Source organism: Pleurodeles waltl, chromosome 4_2 (assembly GCF_031143425.1).
Source record: "Pleurodeles waltl isolate 20211129_DDA chromosome 4_2, aPleWal1.hap1.20221129, whole genome shotgun sequence".
Taxonomy (NCBI): Eukaryota; Metazoa; Chordata; class Amphibia; order Caudata; family Salamandridae; genus Pleurodeles; species Pleurodeles waltl.
Window position 1 is genome coordinate 485,184,733 of NC_090443.1, and position 20,220 is coordinate 485,204,952.

The 20,220-nt window shown below is 41.1% G+C and overlaps 1 protein-coding gene across 1 annotated transcript in view; it reads left to right on the top strand.

Annotated features, from left to right (window-relative positions):
• MAST1 (microtubule associated serine/threonine kinase 1) overlaps positions 1-20,220 on the top strand; it is a 696,806-nt gene that overhangs the window by 245,375 nt on the left and 431,211 nt on the right. Inside the window, exons 8-11 of the mRNA XM_069231862.1 lie at positions 3,288-3,497; positions 4,525-4,626; positions 5,403-5,535; positions 11,677-11,744. Of these exons, the coding sequence (XP_069087963.1) occupies positions 3,288-3,497; positions 4,525-4,626; positions 5,403-5,535; positions 11,677-11,744 (513 nt within the window). The remainder of the gene's footprint in view (positions 1-3,287; positions 3,498-4,524; positions 4,627-5,402; positions 5,536-11,676; positions 11,745-20,220) is intronic.

Consider the following 20,220-nt stretch of genomic DNA (forward strand, 5'->3'; position numbering starts at 1 on the left):
ACCCATAGAGGTGAGTAGTTGTGCCTACAAACCCTGATTTTTTTATTTTTATTTGAAGGGTACAGGGATGGTATGGTTAGGAAATGGAATTAAAAAAACATAGAAATTCACTTAAAAAACAAAGGCTACAGGGATGTTATAGTTAAGCTCACATTGTAAATATACAAAACCATAGAAATTCACCTGTTATAGTTATCTCAAGTAACTATAATCCATGCCCTAAGGTAACTATAACCTGTGCCCTCTCTGCACTCATGACATCTTTCATAACATCATTAATAATATCAATATAATACTTGCAGTAACATTTTTTACAAAAAAACTGTGCATGGCTGGGACACAAGTTATAATTACCTTAGCGCTCAAGCTATAGTTTCATCAGATACTCTAGCTACGACAGGTGAATTTCTATGGTTCTGTAGAGCCTAGTGATAACCTCCTTGTAACTTTGTTTTTTTAAGTTAATATGTATAAAAATATATATACACACATATACATACATACATATATATATAGGTGTGTGTGTTGTTGTGTGTGTGTGTATGTGTATATATATATATATATATATATAAATAATATACATCATGTTTATTTTATCACATATGAGTATTTTCTATATATATAACTTTGTTACCCATCATCCGCAAGTGGTACTTATGGTACGAAATATTTAAATACAATAATTGCTTGCTATTCTGATTCAAGCATGTGAATCTACGAAAGATCCAATACTGGAGAAGAAAATGAGTTACTTACCTGTAATTGCATTTCTCCAGTATTGGTATATGTCATAGATTTGCATGCAACCCATTCTCCTCCCCATAGAGACTTTCTGTATGCCTTTTAGATATTAGATCACACTGGTGCTGGAAAATCTGAGATACTAGAGCGGGTTCTAATGGGTGCTGTCACCTGATTGGCTGGACTTTGGTCCTTTCTAACGATGTGAAAAAGCTGTGAATGTGAATGTACTTTAGCATTGACTTACATGTAGATTTTCAATACTGCTTTTTGTTTGTACTGTGGGACTCCCCATTTGACAATGGGGAATGATTCAAGCAGATACCAATATGGAGAACTGCAGTTACAGGTAAGTAACTCATTTTAATTTTACGCTTAAAATAGTGCAAACAAATCTGTAAAGGAGCTGTTATCTGTGGTAAATCTCACATCATGCTAATCCCTTCAACACTATCATGTTGAATGCTTTTGTGAGAAATTAACAATCTTCTCTCAGACAGACAAAAATTAATGATATCTGTTGCAAATGTCCATCAGTTGAAGTACCTGACTCCAGGGCAGTCATACATCTAGTGCTAATGCGTGCAGTGCCATGGTTCTACAGAAATTTTACACTCTCACCAAATAGGTAGTTAAAAAGCTAGCTCTTACCACTAAATCATAGGCCCTGGCAGATCCGTGCCCCACACGCTCTACAGCTTGACCTGGTTATTATTTGCAAACACCCGACTGTCTCTGGTATGCAATGAGGCTGTTGACTCCTGTTTATTTGCATCATCATGGAAGGAAGACATGGTTATTTCCCATTTTAAAAAGACTTCTGTTTGTCTAAAGGAACATAAAAATGACTGCTGCATTTCTTTGTTGGCTGTACCAGCAAAAAGTTTGAAACAAGAATTGGTTTGGAAAGGCATAAAGTACTGTATAGGGTATGATCAGGTTTCAGGAGTGGTCATGATATGGAGTTAGTGCGGATCACTGTTGCCAGTGAGATCGGAAGCATTGTCAATCAGGGTGCTCTGCCATCCTAATGTTGCTTGACTTCTCAGCTGCATTTAATAATGTGTCACACTCCATGCCAGTGACCTGCCTAGCTCAACTAGGGGTCAAAAACAAGGCCCTTCAACTGCCGTGTTTCTGATTGACACGTAGGACACAAACGATTGTCTTTGAACATTTCACATTGAAGCCCTTTTCCATGCCTTGTGAGGTTCCCGAGGGTTCCTCTTTAAGCTCTAGTCTTGTTAATCTTTATGTCTCTCCCCTTGCTAACTTGATAACATCATTAATGTTCTCAGTCCTTTCATACACAGATGATACCCAGATAATCGTCACCACAATCGATAACATCCAGTCAGCGATGATCAGCTTCCATAAATGTATGCGTAAGGCCGGTATCTGGATGAGATCCAACTGTTATCTGGATGAGATCCACATGTCTGAAGTTAGACATGGAAAAGACTGATATCTTACTATTTGGCAAAGACTCAACTATTCGGTCCAATCCGTGGTGATCCACCGAGTTTGGTACCCTACCTGCTCCAGTTACATCAGCGAGGAATATAGGAGTGGTCTTTGATGATTCCCTTTCAGTTTTGAAGCAGACTAGTCAAATTACAGACTCCTCTATCTTCTTAGAATTCTTAAAAAAACATTCTCTTTTATTCCTGTCCTTCATGTAAAACAGTGAACATGGCCCTAATTTCCTGTAGTCTAGAATACTGCAATTTTGTCTACCTTGGAATTAGCAAGGCGTCTCAGAACATACTACGGGTAGCATAAAATGCAGTGGCATAACGTATATTGAACATACCAAATCACCAGTCTATTTCTAAAGAACTGAGTCCAGAAAAAGCTATGTTTAAGATGCTTTGCTTTGCACATAAATCTCTCTATAATATAGGTCTGGAATCCTAGCAGTGAGGTTCTGGTGTTATATTTTTAGGCATCGTCTTAGATCAGCTGACATAACAAACACAGTGGCACCAAGAGTGAAACTTAGTTGCTGGTGGGGGCAAATCCTTCTTTTATTGGACAACCAAACTCTGGAACTCCATGCCACTAGAAATCAAGTCCTTAAAGGGCCACTCTAACTTTGGGAAATGTTTAAAGATATAGCTTATTATGCTATCAACAGGTTACTTTTTGTTAGTTTCAGCTCTCTGACATAGTTGATGGGTTCTTAGCCTCAAGACGCCATTGGGTATACGTGCTCTCTAAAGTTTCTTCTCACTTCTTTTTGTTTTTGGAGAATGATTTAATGGATGCTTTAATCGATCTATGGAAAGTTTATGGCGAGGTCAAAGGGCTCTCTGTACCTCAACATAATCTTTGCCCTTCAAAGGTTGTAATTATTTTTAAGCAGGACTGTCCCAGGGAAGACAAGTTGCTGTATATTTGAAACACCTTTTTGTGAGTGTTATGTGGCATAGGCTTGGACAATACCTTGCTGTACTTCTTTTGTTTGTAATGGCTTTGCAACACTTTTGTTGAGAGTGATGAACTTGTTTGTGGAATAGCCATAACAGATGGGTTTGGTTCACCAGGCCACGGCGCAGATGGAAGAGAAGCTGAGTGATTTCATCATGACATTTGCTCCAGAGAGTGTCCTTCCCTTGGCTGATGGTGTGCTCAGCTTTATCCACCACCAGATCACTGAGCTGGCGCGTGACTGCCTAGCTAAGTCACGTGAAGACCTCATCACCACTGTCTACTTCTGTGAGCTGCAGGAGAACCTGGAGAAGCTGTTACAGGATGTGAGTAGTGCTGGCACACAAAGTGAAGAGCAAAAGAGGGAGTTCTGTGGGTAAACATTTGTGTGAGACCCTCCTCACGAAGGTGGTGTGCCTTTCAGTCTAGACTTTGGGGCTCAGGGAATGATAATTATCAATGGTCCTGTGCAAGTAATTTGGGAAATGGATGTCAGACTCTCTGTAAGAAAATGCCATCTGAAATTGTTGTCTTGGGCATCAAGAGTAGAGATATTAGGGTATGAAGCTTTTGTTACTGGTTAACAGGCGATTCTCTTTTCTTGATACTTTCCATAAATGCACATGATGAAAGTGGTTTAGTTGTCAGACTAGGAATGCAAATTAATATGTATTCTAAGATTGTCTATTAATGAAAGTTACTAATGCTGAAGAAGCACAGTTGTGGGTAAAGAGCTTATTTTGACTTGTGGAAGTGAAGATATTTGCTGATTTTATGCAGATAATGGGGAACTGCCTATTGGTGCTCCTTTCTGTGGGAGGAGACAGATTAAACCTGTAGTTCTGGAGGCTGGTGATACAGATCATTAGTGTTTTGAAATTGCATACATGTAAGTGAAGTACCATTGCTAAGTATTTAGATTTGGGGGTGCAAGACCATAGAATATTCAGTGCAAGGATGAGACGTACAGACTTTTAGCTTTTAGATCTTGAACATATGCCATCAGAGCACAGGCTCCGGTGATTAAATGTTGTGCTTATGTTTCATTGTTACTTTCATGTGGCTAGATGCTGTATTATATTGCTTACCATTGGGATGTATGTGTAAGGAGACTTGTAAAGGGCTTAGATCGTGAGTGTATGGGTCGGGGTACAGTCTTGATCAAGTTTAAAGATTTGTGGCTCTGGAATTTGAATGTTGCTATGTAGGTGAATTGTGCTGATGGTTAAGTGGTTAGTGTTAGTTGGAGTATATAATCTGATGCTGTAGCACAAAGAATTAAATGACAGACTCTTTGACTCTAGAATCTGAGTCATATGGTAACATTTTCTGTGCTGTTCTACTTCTTTGCAGGCCTTTGAACGATCAGAGAGCCATGAAGTTGCTTTTGTTACTCAGTTGATGAAGAAACTTCTCATCATCATCTCTCGTCCTGCCCGGTTACTGGAGTGTTTGGTGAGTTCTGGTGGGGTACTGATCCTTGAATGTCAGTTTTTGTAGGGTTCAGTGAGTCAGTCTGAGAGGGGAACAAACAAACCATCATTGGCAGTGCAGGCAGTGTCATAAGGAGAGCTCAGGGTGAATTCTTCAAGGCCATAAACAATCAAATATATATGCACTATTGCAGAATCCTGGACCGATAAATGAGCTCATATACTCCAGCATTTGAGTTCACAGAAAATATTGGCAGTGTGTAGAGCTGGCCCCACCTTACAGAGCAGGGTCAAAGGCCTCTAAAGTTCTGTGCTGCCTCTAGATAGTCCACTGAGGAGGGTGCAAAATAGGATCTCATTTCTGAGGGTATGTCTGTGCCCTTTACTATCTAGAATCTATAGGAATGTTTAGTGAGATCTTGGAGAGACAAACTGCTCTGGTCCTTTAAGTGCTTTAAAAAGTTCAGTGAGAGTGAGGATGCAGAATGAATTTTGTAGGCAGGAACCACCAGCCTTTATCATTCTTTTAGTTGGCTCAGTTGTTAATGAGTGGTAAGGAAAATAAATGGATGCTGGCAAGACCTACTGGATTCCTAAATGATATTATGGATCACAACACTAGAGGGACAGGAAAAGATAATTGTGGTGCGTCATTTGCAAGTTGTTGGTAGCATGGTTTTTAGTCTGTCCATTTACTGCTCCTTGCTGGCAAATTAAATGGAGTCCCTGTCAGTTGATCAAGCAATTGTCTTTCACCACTAAATGCTAACACTGTGATGTGCATGTCTTTTCTTCCAGGAATTTAACCCTGAAGAGTTTTACCATCTTCTGGAGGCAGCTGAAGACCATGCCAAGGAGGGACACTTGATGAAAACCGATATCCCTCGGTACATTATCCGGCAGCTGGGGCTAACAAGAGACCCCTTCCCAGGTATTGGGGCTTGGGGAAAACTGGCAGAAATAACAAGACAAAGACTATTCCAATAGAACATAAGCACACACTTCAGCAAATCCTGCCACTGCACTCTTTTGAGCCAAGAAGAACTCCCAGTGCACCAAAATAATAGCGGTGAATCTGTTTCCAGGACTGAAGCACACCTACTGTGCTATTACTGGGAGCTTTTCACTCTGTTGTCAGTCCCTCTCATCCCTTAGATTTATTTCTTACTAGTGCTCCTCAGCTATGGTATAAACTGTCCAAGTTTATTACAGAATTTTTATGAAGGAATGCAACACAACCACTTTTAGGATATTCCTAATACTTCCAATTGGACAGTGGGCTCTCTGACCTCTTCTGAAATGCATTCGATATTCTCACCTGCAAATTACTTGTAAGAAACAGACTGGGTCCATCGCATTTCTCAGCTAGATCATGTCTGTTGTGGGTCCGGGAGATCAAAAGTGATGCTTGAAGTTTTATATATGGTGCTATTGGGACTGGTGATTTTCATTCCTGTATTTTTGCACCTAAAAGATCCTAGATCCAGAGATCCTAAGACTTTTCCTCAGTTTTGTTTCTAGAATTCTCATTTTATTAACAAAGAATGTGACATATGTCACCCCTGCCATATGTCAGGGGTGACAGGGACTTCAAGTCCTGCAACATGTGTCATAGACAAGGTCTTACATGGTGCTTCAGATCTTTACACAAAACCACTGCCTGTGACTTTGTTCCCTCTTGCACCAGAAAGCAGCAATGAGAAGCCATGCTTGCACAGGTGAAACTGAAGGGAAGATGGAGAACACCAATTAGGTTGAAGACTCTTACTCAGAGACTATCCCCCATTAAAACACAAGCTTTTGTTGTCCTAATCTTACAAGTCGAAGAAGCACACACGTTCAGAGAGAGATCTGACTCTTTGGAGCCCATTCCATTTTTTCAACAATCCAACAACAAATAGAGATTTTCAAAAGCTGTGTTGGCAGTGTTCTCTCAGAGGTTCTCTGTGCATCTCCTCTGATTTCCACATATCAGGCATTGTTGGACTTGCTCTGTTACACTATGGTTTCTGTAACATCAGCTCTGGCACCTGCTGCTTCACCTCCTAGCTGCTCTGCTGTTGCTATCTCGAGAACACTTCTGCTCTTGAAGCTGCTAAAAATGGTGGCGTCGGTTCTAGTAAGGTTAGTTTCCACAACTGTGATAGTCTTGATTTTGCAGACAGCACAAAAGTGATTTGCTCAATATTTACACAAGACTAAAATGCCACAAATGGCAAAGCACAACCTTTGCCAGTTTCCTCAACATTTTGGGGTCTGATTCCAATTGTAGTAGAGGGCATTCTCCAAATGTTTCTGATGACAAAGGAGAGACAGATAACCTTCTGTCTCTGATCCAGATAGATATTTTTCTTCTGATGGATCTGCGAAATTCCAGTAGGATGGATATTTTGCCCGACAAGGAGCTCCAGGCTTATGATGAGCCAGGGTCTGGGAAAATCCAATTTTACTGCAGTGACCCATTGACTTGTGATGCTCTAGTTATCCCTCTGCAAATCAAGAAAGAATGTTTTTGCTAGTTGCCTCTTGGATCAATTGTGCAATCCCTCTGGAATATGCATTTTCAACATATGCACACCATTTTTTTTGCTCTGTCGTTCAGGGTGGCTTGTATGTTGCAAAGCAGCTGATGTATTTGGTTGACACTCCACTGATGTTGTTGGCCATTCTATGACTGCAGGTATGGTTGTCAAATGCAATGCACATCTGAGGTCCCTATAGGTGCCCAGGTGCCATTGCTGAATGTGCCTTTTGATGTAAAATGCCTCTTCAGTGAGAATGATGACGGCTCTCAGGCTTGTTTAGAACAGAGCCATGCTATGGCCATAGCACTAGACTGAGTGTACTCTACAAACAAACAAAAATCTCTAGTAATGTTGCAAGTTGAGGTGATTTAAGCGTTGAGTTATAGTTTGACAGGGTACTCTGTCAGAAATGTGACTTGTCCTATTTCTAGTGTAGAGAACCACCAGCTTTCCATTGATGAAGCCCCTGTTGGCTCTGTCGACGGATAGCTTCCTCTGGTGGCTTGATGGAGTAGAGCCATTTTTGAGAAAGGGCATTATGTAATTATGCACCAAAAGCAGGGGAAAACTCTAGATCTAGGGGTTATTAGCCCTTTTTTCAATTTCTACTTTTGCAGTTTGTTTTTGAAAAACAGAAAGTTTGCTAAAGTTTGGTGGATGGCTGTCAAAACTGGCGGTGCATCCACCAAACCCAACAATGTCACTAGACTATCCTAGTGACTCTTTTACAAACCTTTTTTTTAAAGAAGGATGAGAGTAAACAGAGCCAAAATAGCCCAAAAGTGAAGCTTGAAAAGCTGAGAAAACCATGGATGCTCCTGTCTGGAATAACATACCACCAATATTCATCATGCCAGATAGGTGGTAGAGGAGCCAGTTCTTTCTTCTGGCTGCTGCTGAAAGGATCCTGGAGCATTGTGCTTCAATTTTTAAAAGGTTTTTCCCTTTGGAAATCTTTCATAACCTTTCAGAAACACCTTTGCTCAATGATTTCTAAGACGCGTAGTGCATTTTTCCTGACAGAAAAAAATGTCTTCCTTCGCAGAATGGCACGTTTTTGTGAAGTGTTCCACATGTGGGAGAAAGAAAGCCCAAACTGTTTGCTGTGCATTCTGGATCATGTGTCTTCCTGATTCCTGATCATATCGCCTTGAGTCCTGCGAACTTGAAAGGACAGGGAGAAGTTCAGGCTGCATGGACTCCAGTCACCTGAACATCAGGCCTCAACTCCATGTCCTCCATCTTATGTGCCACTTGCACCTCCGGTAGTTCCTCTTCTTACCGTACCTGCACAACCTATAGTGCCTCCACCTATGATACTTCTATCAGATTTACCCTGTTTACCTATTGTAGCTCCTTTGACACCTGTTAGAAGCCCATGGTCTTCAAGAGGTACAGCTATCACTCCTAGAAGGCATTTTAGGAATCCTCTTCACAGAACGCACCCGATGTCACTCCAATACCTTGTCACCATTTTAGGTCTGCTCGTCATTCTAGATCATCAAGGCAATTTAGATCTTCTAGATGTTCAAAGTTTTCCCATACTTTCTCAAGTTCTTCCTCTTCAACTAATTCGTGTTCTCTGACATTGTCATAATCTCTACCTGCAAGGGTCTTTCCTATTGTTGACATCAACACCTTTCATGAATGTTGGTAAGAGGGCCTACTGAGATATTTATCCCCATTTCTATGACTCAACAATTGCACCATTGGACAGCAGATCAATCTTTGCTCCTAGTAGTGCCAGAACTGCTTGATTCAGCAATGGACTTATTTCTTACTTGATCATTGGTGAAATCTGCTCCGGCACATTTACAGAACTTGCATCTGACCAGGATCCTTTCTTTCTGAGGTCAGCCACACTTCCATCTTGGTAGCTGCTGAGAGAAAGCACATCTGACCTCACTATCTTCGACAGACTCACCTCAAATGAAAGTAAGAAGGTGGATGCAGAAGGTAGAAAGTTCTATGGTACCTCAGCAACTGCAATGAAAACAGCAAGTGCTACTGAGCTGTTTCATCACTGTGATAGGTCTTTGTGGGATACGCTTCAGCATTTCCAGGAGAAGCCACTGACAAAGACAGCCAATATTTTGTCCAATTCCTAAATAAAGAATGATGGTAGCAAGGTACGATAGTCTTGAATTAGCTGAAGACCTAGAATGTTTGTCCTCCTTTAAAGAGACCTTCTCTTGATTGAGAGCTTAATGTGGATGTATCTATATTATTGTGCTCCAACTTCTGTTCAGCATATTTCCTGGAAGACAACTTTCTGTTGGATCTAACTTCTGCCTGTAGGGTAGTGAAATCCAGACCCTCTGTAATTGGGGACCATATACAGTGTTCTATAAAGAAAGAATTCTGGTAAGAACTCATCTGAGTGTCCTATCAAAAGTGATATTTTATTTCCATGTTAATCTGTCTTTCAGCTTTCCTCCAGAATCTTTCTTCTCCAGTCGAAGGGGCCTTACTTTCACTGGATGTCAGAAAGGTTTTGAAATTATTTTTAGATAAGATCAAAGAGACTAGATAAACTGACCAGTTGTTTGTTAATGACAGCCTAATAAGAACAGTGTTATCCATGTCAAAACAGTTGATCTCTATGAGGATAGTTTTCTGTACCTTTGTTTGCTACAATACTGCTAACAAATCTTTGTTGGGTAGAGTCTGAGGTCACTTAATGAGAGGTAGAGCTGCTACTGTGGCATTGTTGAGAAATGTCTCCATTGAGGACATCTGTAAGACAGCCAAGTAGAAATTCATGCACACTTTCACAAGACAAATGTTGTCCTGACACATATTCCAGAGTGAGCTAAGCTACTCTTTCAAATGTTTTAGGTTAGGATTTGAAGTCTTTTCACTTCCTTTGTAGGCAATGGGCCTGCTATTTTATTCAGTGTTTAGAACTGACAATGAAAATCCTCTGGGGCAGAAGAAATTGTTCTGTACCTGTAATCCTAGTTTCCTCCAGGGGTCTCTTCCCTATATTAAAAAGCAACCCTTGCCCCCTCCAGGAGAAAGATCAAAGAGACTTATTCCCATCTCTGTAAAAAAAAAAAAAAGACATTTGACTCAACTGCAGCCTACAGCACATGATAGCATATTGGTGTAATATAGCTGCTTAAAGGTCCCACTGCAGCTTTAGCAGCCTTTCAGGCTTCAGCCTACTAGGCTACATTCTGCCTGTTTTCTCTCATTCTGACTTTGAGATGGTTTGTGAAAGAGTTTTTTAGTCACTAGTTTATTCAGAAACACGTTTTCTCAACAGAGAGATCCTCATCCCTGCTTCAGAAGTAACATTTATTTCTCACTGTGTACAAAGAATAGTACACTTGATTTTGACAATCATAGCATTCCACATTGTGAATAGTCTGAATCCCAGCCCACTCACCTCCCCCATTTCATCCCCAGCCTCAAAGTTAATGTTACTATAAGATTGGTGTTTCAACATTTGGAACTTGCGCACTGATCAAGCTTGAAACATTTGACTCTGAAGTTAGTATTTTTACTAGTCATAACACCAGCTAGAAGTGAGTTTAAATTAGGAATTGTTTGAATGTATACACCTCATGATGTTTTTCATGAGAACAAGATTTTCCTTCATAGACTTTATTCTTTCCTCATTTAGCTGATCTTTGATTTCAGTGTAATCTAGACATTTAAACTTTTTGTTTGCCTGTTTTCTTTTCAAATCCCGGCGTCCCTATTGAATACTCCGTATAAAGAGATAAGTTGATTTAAGTTAGACAAAATTATAGCTGTATAAAATTTGAAACACGTTTGGGTACTTAACTGCTTAGGATCCCTTGAATTTCAAACATTCTCTTAGGTCTCACAAGGCTTCACCTCTACTTTCTGTGATACCTAGCACTCACTTTACCAGGGACAAGCAGCAGTAGCACCTCTGTTTGTGAAGAGTTCTAAAATTTGATGTAATTCTACATTGGCATTCATTTACACTTTCTCAATTTATTACTATATTTACTCTGATTCTGAAGAATATCTTGAAACCCTATTCTGTTTTAGTAAATCATGCTGTTCTAATCTTCTCCCACCTTCCGTAAAGGGGTATTAGTTGTGACTCTTGTAGTGTCATATATTTTAATGAAGGTCCCCTGATGCAGATTGTTAAGTTTCATACTTGCAATTGCCTTTCTCCTTCATGGATAGTTAATGATGGCCAACTGCTTCACTTAGCCTGTCTAAGCGAAATCTATGGAATAATACAGATTCAAACAGAACTGATGAACTGAGCTGGTGCAAGGCAGTATAGATACTGTACAGTTGGTGGTCTTACAATAGCAGCTCCGATTCCATGTACAACCGCTTCTTCAATATTTATTTTTAAAAACCTAATTGAATATTTTTTCAATACTTCTTTTTTAATTTTGAAATATACTTAAATTTTAAATATTTATTTTATAAGGGCTCAGGGATATGATTACACTTATGGGGAATAAATTGACAGCTATGTCAGATTAAAAAATGCAGGCTCAAAGGGAAGCATATTTTTACTGTCTCTAAAACCCCTTGTTCTGTTTTTACAGATATGACACACTTCGAAGAGCTGGACAGTGGTGGATCGAACACACCAGAGACTGATGACTTCACAGAGGTTAGTGTGATCTCTCTTTGCACAAGGTTCATCTCTGTAATTTGCAATGCCAGTTCCTCGCACAGTACTTCCTAAAATCTGAAGGCCACCAATTGAATATTTTAGACCAGTTTCCTCTCTTCCTCTCTCTGCTGGGAATTGAAACTAAATTAGTTTTAAAAAACACTCGATATATTGGCGACTTAGTGAAACAGTAGGGTAATTTTATCTTGGTTTTTGAGTTGGTGTAGTCTCATTGTTTGTGATTGAGGGTTGTCTCTTAATCTTGGATTTTGGGTGCAGCCACTTTCCTTGTTGTGTCTCCTTATTTCATCGATGATGTACAAGAGCAAGCTGAGGACCTGAGAGAAAAACAGCTGGGTGTTGTGTCTCTCCCAGACTGCAAACAGGGAACCATGATCCATATGTACAAAGGGATTTAGCATTTCTTAAGAGACCGAATCACAATTTTTGTCTTTTAAGAAATGTTAAATTGCCTTTCCATGTGTACAAAGGCAGATAGGGAATCTCAAGATGTGATTTCTACCCAGTAGAAATCAGATTTTGGGATTCCCTAAATAGGAAATCACAAATAGGGATTTCCTATGTGCAATTTCTTAAGCTCATGTACAAAGCATTTCCTAATTGCGAATGGACATTTAGGAAATGCTATTACCATTCATTCCAAGTCGACTGTAACCATGTGGAATTTTAAAAAATACACCCAGAATGCATTTTTTAAAGTGCCATGTAGCGCGCACATGCCCCTATGGCATTTGTGCACTTTACATGTGCACCACATTTTTTGGGGTGCATCAAGGAGGTCCCTAGGCCCATAGACACCCTTGGCTCTGCATTTCCTAAGTTGTGATTTCCTATGAGGAAATCACAAATTTGGAAAAGCAAAACCATTCATACTTATGGGCCTTTAGGCCCATAGGAACAAATGGTGTAGCATTCCCTAAATAGCAAGTTCCTAATAGCGATTCCTACTCTGTAACAATAGCAGTTAGAAAATCTCTGTTTTGCATATTCCATTTTGCATTTCCTAAATAGCGGTTTCTTAGAATGTGCTATTGAGGAAATGCAAATAAATGAATTTCGCACATATGGCCCCATGTTTGGCTAATAATTGCAATTTGGCTGTATATATCCTGCCATGGTACCAAGGAGTTAGCATCTTAGTTTGACAAACACTGACGCATTACAAAATAAATTAGACTACATTAATAGTCATGAAAGTATGCAGTTATGCGTGATTATAAGGCAGAGTAATGAAAGATCATTTGCTCATAACATAGGAGTGGTCCCACAGAAATTTTAAAATGTTTCCACCACTGACCAGAACAAACCATGTTACACAAATACCCTGGCTTTTTATATAACTTTCTCAATCTAAGAACATCTGTCCATCCCTCACAGGTGTTCCTGGAGCACGAAGCAGTGGCTGATCACCAGTATTTTGCAGTATTTCTATTGGCAAACAGTAGACCCAAGCCATTAGGAGGATGCGCTCTCTTTTTGTAAACGTTTTCCTCCATTATGCCCAGGAGTGGAAGTTTACCCACCAACCAGGTGCAACAGCCAGTGGGTAGGATATCTCAAAGCAATGTTTTTGGATGACAGGACATCTCCAGATTACATTTAAAAAATCCCCAGTATGTGTCTCGCTTATACAGCATTGTACCTTTCATACATTCCCATGTTTGGCTCATCCCTGTTCAGCAGGGAGTCTCACAGTACAATGTAGTGCACTGTAAATATTAGCCTGGCAAGACCTCAAACACTGTACCTTTTGCAGTCTACCCACTTAATTGAAAAAGACCTGAATTCCAGGCAATGGGCTTGAGAGCTGAATCTCCATCAATCTGCCTAGAAGACCTCCATACCTCAGATTTTTTCACAGTCTTGTGTGAAAGGAGTCTCTGGGACTTTTTAATCTACTTACGGTAAGTCGGTTTTTCAGCAGTTATCTCTTTAGATTTTTTTACTAGCTGGTCCTAGAACCACTGTTTCTTTATATGTGGTTTTATTTTAAGGTAAACAGACCTTGTTTGATTAATTTAAAGGCCCTTTTCACATCTAGTGTTCCTGTGGCAAGCTAAGACTCCATTGTGATGATTTTCACACAGAATACATATTGTTGAAAACTTTCTAGTAAACCCCTCAGCATTCAGAAGCGTAGACTCTTTTTATATCTCCAGAAGTCAAAGGCAAAAGATGCCTCCACTTTCGGGTATGCCCTGAAGACTTAGCTCTGAGGCTTCAAAAAGATTCCAAAAGGGAACACGCAGAACAAAAAAAACCTGGAAAATCACCATCAACGGACATTGTACTGGATGTTGTTGTGGTCAAATGTGCCACAAGAGGAAGAAATTAAGTAGAAAAATGTGTTTTTTTAAGCTAAAAAAAAATAAGCTTTCTTGTGGAAATAGTCCAGAATTCTTCAAGTGTGAATTGATAATAAAATTTCTGTTTTTGAAAGTCCAGGCTGTAATAAAACAAATGGTTTGAGTTTTTTTAACCTGTTTGAGGGAAGGGGCATGCACCCCTCCCACCCAGTAGTTTCATGGCCCTAGGGTCCCCTCCCCCAGGACCTGATGTTTATATTTTGTGGAGGGGGCATGCAGCTCCTCTCCCCAAGCCACTTAAAGGCACTAGAGACCCCATTCCCCAGGGTCTTTTTTTGAGGAGGGGACAGTGGTACCCCCTTCTGGACTGCCTAAGGGCCCCGGGGGCCCCATCCTTTCGAGATTAATTATTTTTTAGGAGGAGAGTGGGTAGGGCCTCCCTCCCCAATGAACCAGTGGCTCGGGAGACCCCATCCCCTGGGGCCAGATGGCAGCAGTATCCTCGGGACACCATCCCCTGGGACACTGCAGTTCCCTCTCTGCAAAAATCAGTATAGGGAACTTCTACTCCTTGCCCACACTCTTGTGGACAGGGAAAACAGTATTACACTCGGGGGAGGCAGAGAAAAGCTGCTCCTACTTGGCGGTACAAACAAATTGTAACTTTATTTATATAGTACTTACATGTAGCTGGCTCCCGCCACACCTGGAATGGGTGCGCAAACGGGAGGCAGCGGGTGTTACGGGGACGGGGGTGGCTGGGGCTTCCTTTCTGGCTCCATGGGCAGCAGTTGCTGTGGATGTCCCAGGTGGGCACTAGGACACCCACACAATTTTTAAAAGTGATCCTGCCCCAGGGGATGGGGTTCTTAGGGCTTTGGAATGGCTTTTACTTTTTTTCTGAACAGAGGACTGAGTCCTTTAATATGGTAGCAACAAATCAGATCTTATCTTTAGATTTGTCACCTCTGTGGCTTGATATATATATATATATATATATATATATATATATATATATATATATATATATGTTCGATGGCATGTGTAGCTGCAGATACTCATGCTGTGCATATACTTCTGCCATCTAGTGTTGCGCTTGGAGTGTTACAAGTTGTTTTTCTTCGAATAAGTGATTTTGAGTCACGGGAAATGGACTCCTCCTCTTCGGTTCCATTGCGCATGGTCATCGAATCCATGTTAGATTGTTTTCTTTCCACCGTCGGGTTCGGACGTGTTTCCTTTCACTCCGATAGTTAGATTCCGAAAACTTTGAAAATGCTTTATTTTCATCAGTATTGTATCGATTGGGTTTACATCTTCTATTGACACATCGGTACTGTTGGAAAAGACATCTCTACTCGCCCTTTGGGGCGCGCATGCCCAACTCGGGCCTGGTTGAGCCGACCGTGTGGAAGCCTCATGGATCGGACTCCATTCCACACAAAATTCCCTTATACAGACCAACACCTCATCTGTAATCTTTGCCTTTCCCCAAATCATCGGGAAGAAAATTGCGAGGCCTGCCGATCCTTCAGATTTAAAAAGACACTTCGAGACAGAAAAGCACAAAGGCTCGAGATGGCGTCCAAAAGCTCCGAACATCTTGACATCGAAGAGGAAGAGATCATGCAGACAGCAGTCTCAGTTCGAGGTTCCGACTCCGACCAGGAATCCGAGGAAGACAGACCGGTCACGTCAGGATAACACATGAGTACGCCTGCCTCTGTACCATCACAAAGACCAAAATATAAGGCCTTGGGTACGCCACTGCCGGAAGGCCATAGCTCGACCCGAAAGAAGACATCCGGTGACCAAACTGCCAGTTCAGCACCAAAAAAAGCCACTCCTCTGAAGCCATCGGAGTCGGTGAAAGGCTCTTTATCCAACTTGAGCAAACAATGTTTTTCAGAGTCGAAAATTCGGAAATCCCTTTTGGAGCCGAGAACATCCACCACACCATCTTTTTCGATATCAAAAAAGCCGGCTTCAGAGCCAAAAAGAGCAGGTTACACCGAGGAGCATGGACTTTCTAAGACAATCAAAGAAAGCCACAAAACCTCTGATGAGGACTCTCAAGTACACCAATACTTGAAGTAATGGACGAAAGGCACGCCAGGATTCATATCCACAAAGAAACCGGCAGAATCCTAACAACAAACCTAAGAGGAAATCAGCCTTTCAGGAGGAATTGGGCACTACACAGCCTCCAGCTAAAGTGCCAAAGCCAAAGATGAGACCACCACCTCCTCAATGTACTCCTCCTCATTCACTTCCTACCTCTCCACATCTGCATATCTCTCCTCCTACCAGTCCTACACCAATGCAGTCACCATCACATTTGTTTGACTCGCAAAAAGACAATGTAGACCCATGGGATCTTTATGATCGAGATCCAATTCCTGACAATGACCCAGACTGCTATCCCTCTTAGCCCTCACCACCTGAGGATAGTACATGGTACAATCAAGTTTTAGCTAGGCCTGCAGCATACCATAGTGTCACCATGCACACTGAACTGTTGGAGGACGATTTTTTGTTTAATACACTCTCCTCCACACATTCAACATACCAGTTGCTGCCTATGCTAAAACACGCTGATCAAATATTTAGCGAGCCAGTTAAAGCAAGGACAATTACTCCCAGTATAGGGAAAAAATACAAGCCACCTCCCTCTGATCCTGTCTACATAACTCAACAGCTCCCTCCAGACTCAGTAGTAGTAAGCGCTGCCAGAAAGAGGGCAAACTCACAATCATCAGGTAATGCACCCCCACCAGACAAAGAGAGTAGGAAATTTGATGCTGCAGGGAAGAGAGTTGCATCCCAGGCAGTCAATCGATGGAGGACAGCCAACCCACAGGCGTTGTTGGCTAGATACGACAGGGCCCATTGGGATGAGATGCAAGACATAATTTAGCATCTCCCCAAGGAACATCAAAAAAGGGAACATCAAATAGTGGAGGGAGGGCAAGCCATCACCGATAATCAGATTAGGTCTGCCCTAGACGCAGCAGACACAGCTGCCAGGAGTGTCAACTCTGCTGTAACAATAAGGAGGCATGCTTGGCTCAGGTCCTCGGGTTTCCAACCCGAAATCCAACAAGCGGTGTTGAATATGCCGTTCAATAAAAACAACTTTTCAGCCCAGAAGTGGACACTGCAATTGAAAAATTGCATAAGGATTCAGACACCGCAAAAGCTATGGGTGCACTATACACCACACCATACAGGGGATTCTTTTGGAAACCTCAGTTTAGAGGTGGATTTAGAACTCAAACAGCAGAGGCATCCACATCGCAGGCAAAACCAGCCTACCAACCTCAATACCAACGAGTTGGTTTTAGGGGCACATATAGAGGACAGTATCCCAGAAGTAGAGGGAAATATCAAACATCTAAACAAACCTCACAGCACACTAAACAGTGACTTGTGTCATCCCTTTCCACTCCACACCTCCCCTGTGGGAGGAACACTACAAAAGTTCCAAACCAATTGGCAAAACATTACCACAGACAATTGGGTACTATCAATTATCCGCAATGGGTATTGCCTAGAATTGATACAAATTCCCCCAATCATTCCACCAAAACCACACAAATTATCAGTCTGTTACAGGAAGAAGTCAAATCTCTATTACTCAAACAAGCAATAGAAACCATGCCACAAAATCAAGTAAGGACGGGAGTTTACTCACTATACTTCCTGATTCCCAAAAAGGATGGCACCCTAAGACCAATATTAGATCTCAGGACCCTCAACCTTTACATCCTGTCAGAACACTTTCACATGGTAACTCTCCAGGATGTTATCCCACTACTTCAAAAACACGATTTCATGGCAACATTAGACCTCAAGGATGCGTATTTTCATATACCCATCCATCCGGCCCACAGAAAATATCTCAGGTTTGTCATTCAAGGAAAGCACTATCAGTTCAAAGTGTTACCCTTTGGAATAACAACAGCTCCAAGGGTATTCACAAAGTGCCTAGCGGTAGTCTCAGCCTATCTAGGAACACACCATATACATGTCTTTCCATATCTAGACGATTGGCTAAAAAAATCAAACAGTCATATGCAGTGTAAAAACCATGCGCATTACGTAATATAAACCCTGCACACGCTAGGGTTCTCAATAAATTACCAAAAGTCGCAACTACAACCTGCGCAAATACAATACAAAATACTCAAAAAGCGCTAACAAGTCCAAATACGCAAAGAATACAAGCATTCCAAAATATAATCGCACAGATACAGACAGGTCAACAGTACACTGTCAGGTTTGTCATGAAAATGTTAGGGATGATGGCATCATGCATTGCAATTGTTCCACATGCAAGACTAAACATGCAGCCCTTACAACAGTGCCTTGCACAACAATGGTCACAGGCACACGGTCAACTTCAAGATCTAGTGTTGATAGACCGCCAAAAATACATGTCCCTTCAGTGGTGGAATTCCACAAATCTAAACAAAGGGCAGCCATTTCAAGACCCTGCGCCTCAGACCATAATTACAACAGATGCATCAATGATTGGATGGGGAGCTCACCTCAACAATCACAACATCCAAGGACAATGCGATGCCCAACACAAACAGCTACACATAAATCACTTAGAGTTGTTAGCTGTCGTCCTAGCACTCAAAGCTTTTCAGCCTCTTCTCACTCAGAATGTCCTAATCAAAACAGACAACATAACCACCATGTATTACCTAAACAAGCAAGGAGGGACACATTTGTCCCAACTCTCCCTCCTAGCTCAAAAAATTTGGAAGTGGGCAATACACAACCAAATTCACCTGGTAGCACAATACATTCCAGGTATACACAACCAACAACTCGCAGATGTTCTCAGCAGAAATCATCAACAAACACACGAGTGGGAGATTCACCCTCAAGTACTTCAAAAATACTTTCAACAATGGGGAACACCAAACATAGATCTGTTCGTCACAAGCGAAAATGCAAAATGCCAGAACTTCGCATCCGGATACCCACATCCCCTATCCAAGGGCAATGCTCTATGGATCAATTGGTCAGGGATATTTGCTTACGCTTTTCCCCCTCTCCCACTCATTCCATTGGTAGTCAACAATTTGCGTCAAAACACACTCAATATGATACTCATAGCACCAACGTGGACCCGTCAACCGTGGTACACAACATTATTAGACCTATCAGTAGTACCACACTCCAAACTCCCACACAGACCAGACCTGTTGACACAAAAAAGGGCAGATCAGACACCCAAATCCCAACACATTCAATTCGGCGATTTGGCTCCTGAGGTCATAGAGTTTGGGTATTTACAACTACCATCAGAATGTATGGACGTGAATAAGCAAGCAAAAAAAAACACTACTAGACAGTGCTATGCTAACAAATGGAAAAGATTTGATTATTACTGTCAGTCTAAACAGATTGCCCCTCTTACAGCATCAATACAAGATATTGTATGCTATTAACTTCACTTACAAAAATCAAATTTAGCATTCTCTTTCCTTAAAATACATCTTACAGCAATTTCAGCATATTTATAAAATGTACAGCACAGCTCCCTGTTATTAAAGCCTTCATGGAAGGCTTAAAATGCATCATTCCACCCAGGATACCTCCAGTTCCTTCTTGGAATTTAAACATAGTGCTTACGCTACTCATGGGCCCACCTTTTGAACCTATGCACTCATGTCAAATGCAATTCTTAACATGGAATGTTGCCTTCCTAGTAGTAATTACATCATTGCGAAGAGTCAGTGAAATTCAAGCTTTCACTATTGAAGAACCTTTCATACAAGTACACAAGCATAAAGTTGTACTATGAACTAACCCCAAATTTCTTCCAAAATTAGTATCACCTTTTCATATCAATCAAATTGCGGAACTGCCATTCTTCTTCCCACAGCCAGATTCTGTGGCAGAAAGAGCTCTACACACGTTAGACATTAAAAGAGCACTAATGTACTATAAAGATAGAACAAAACCATTCAGAAAAACTAAACAGCTGTTTGTAGCCTTTCAAAAACCTCATACAGGTAACCCCATTTCAAAACAAGGATTAGCAAAATGGATAGTAAGATGCATCCAAACATGCTATGTTAAAGCCAAAAGACAACTCTTAGTTACTCCTAAAGCACATTCCACAAGGA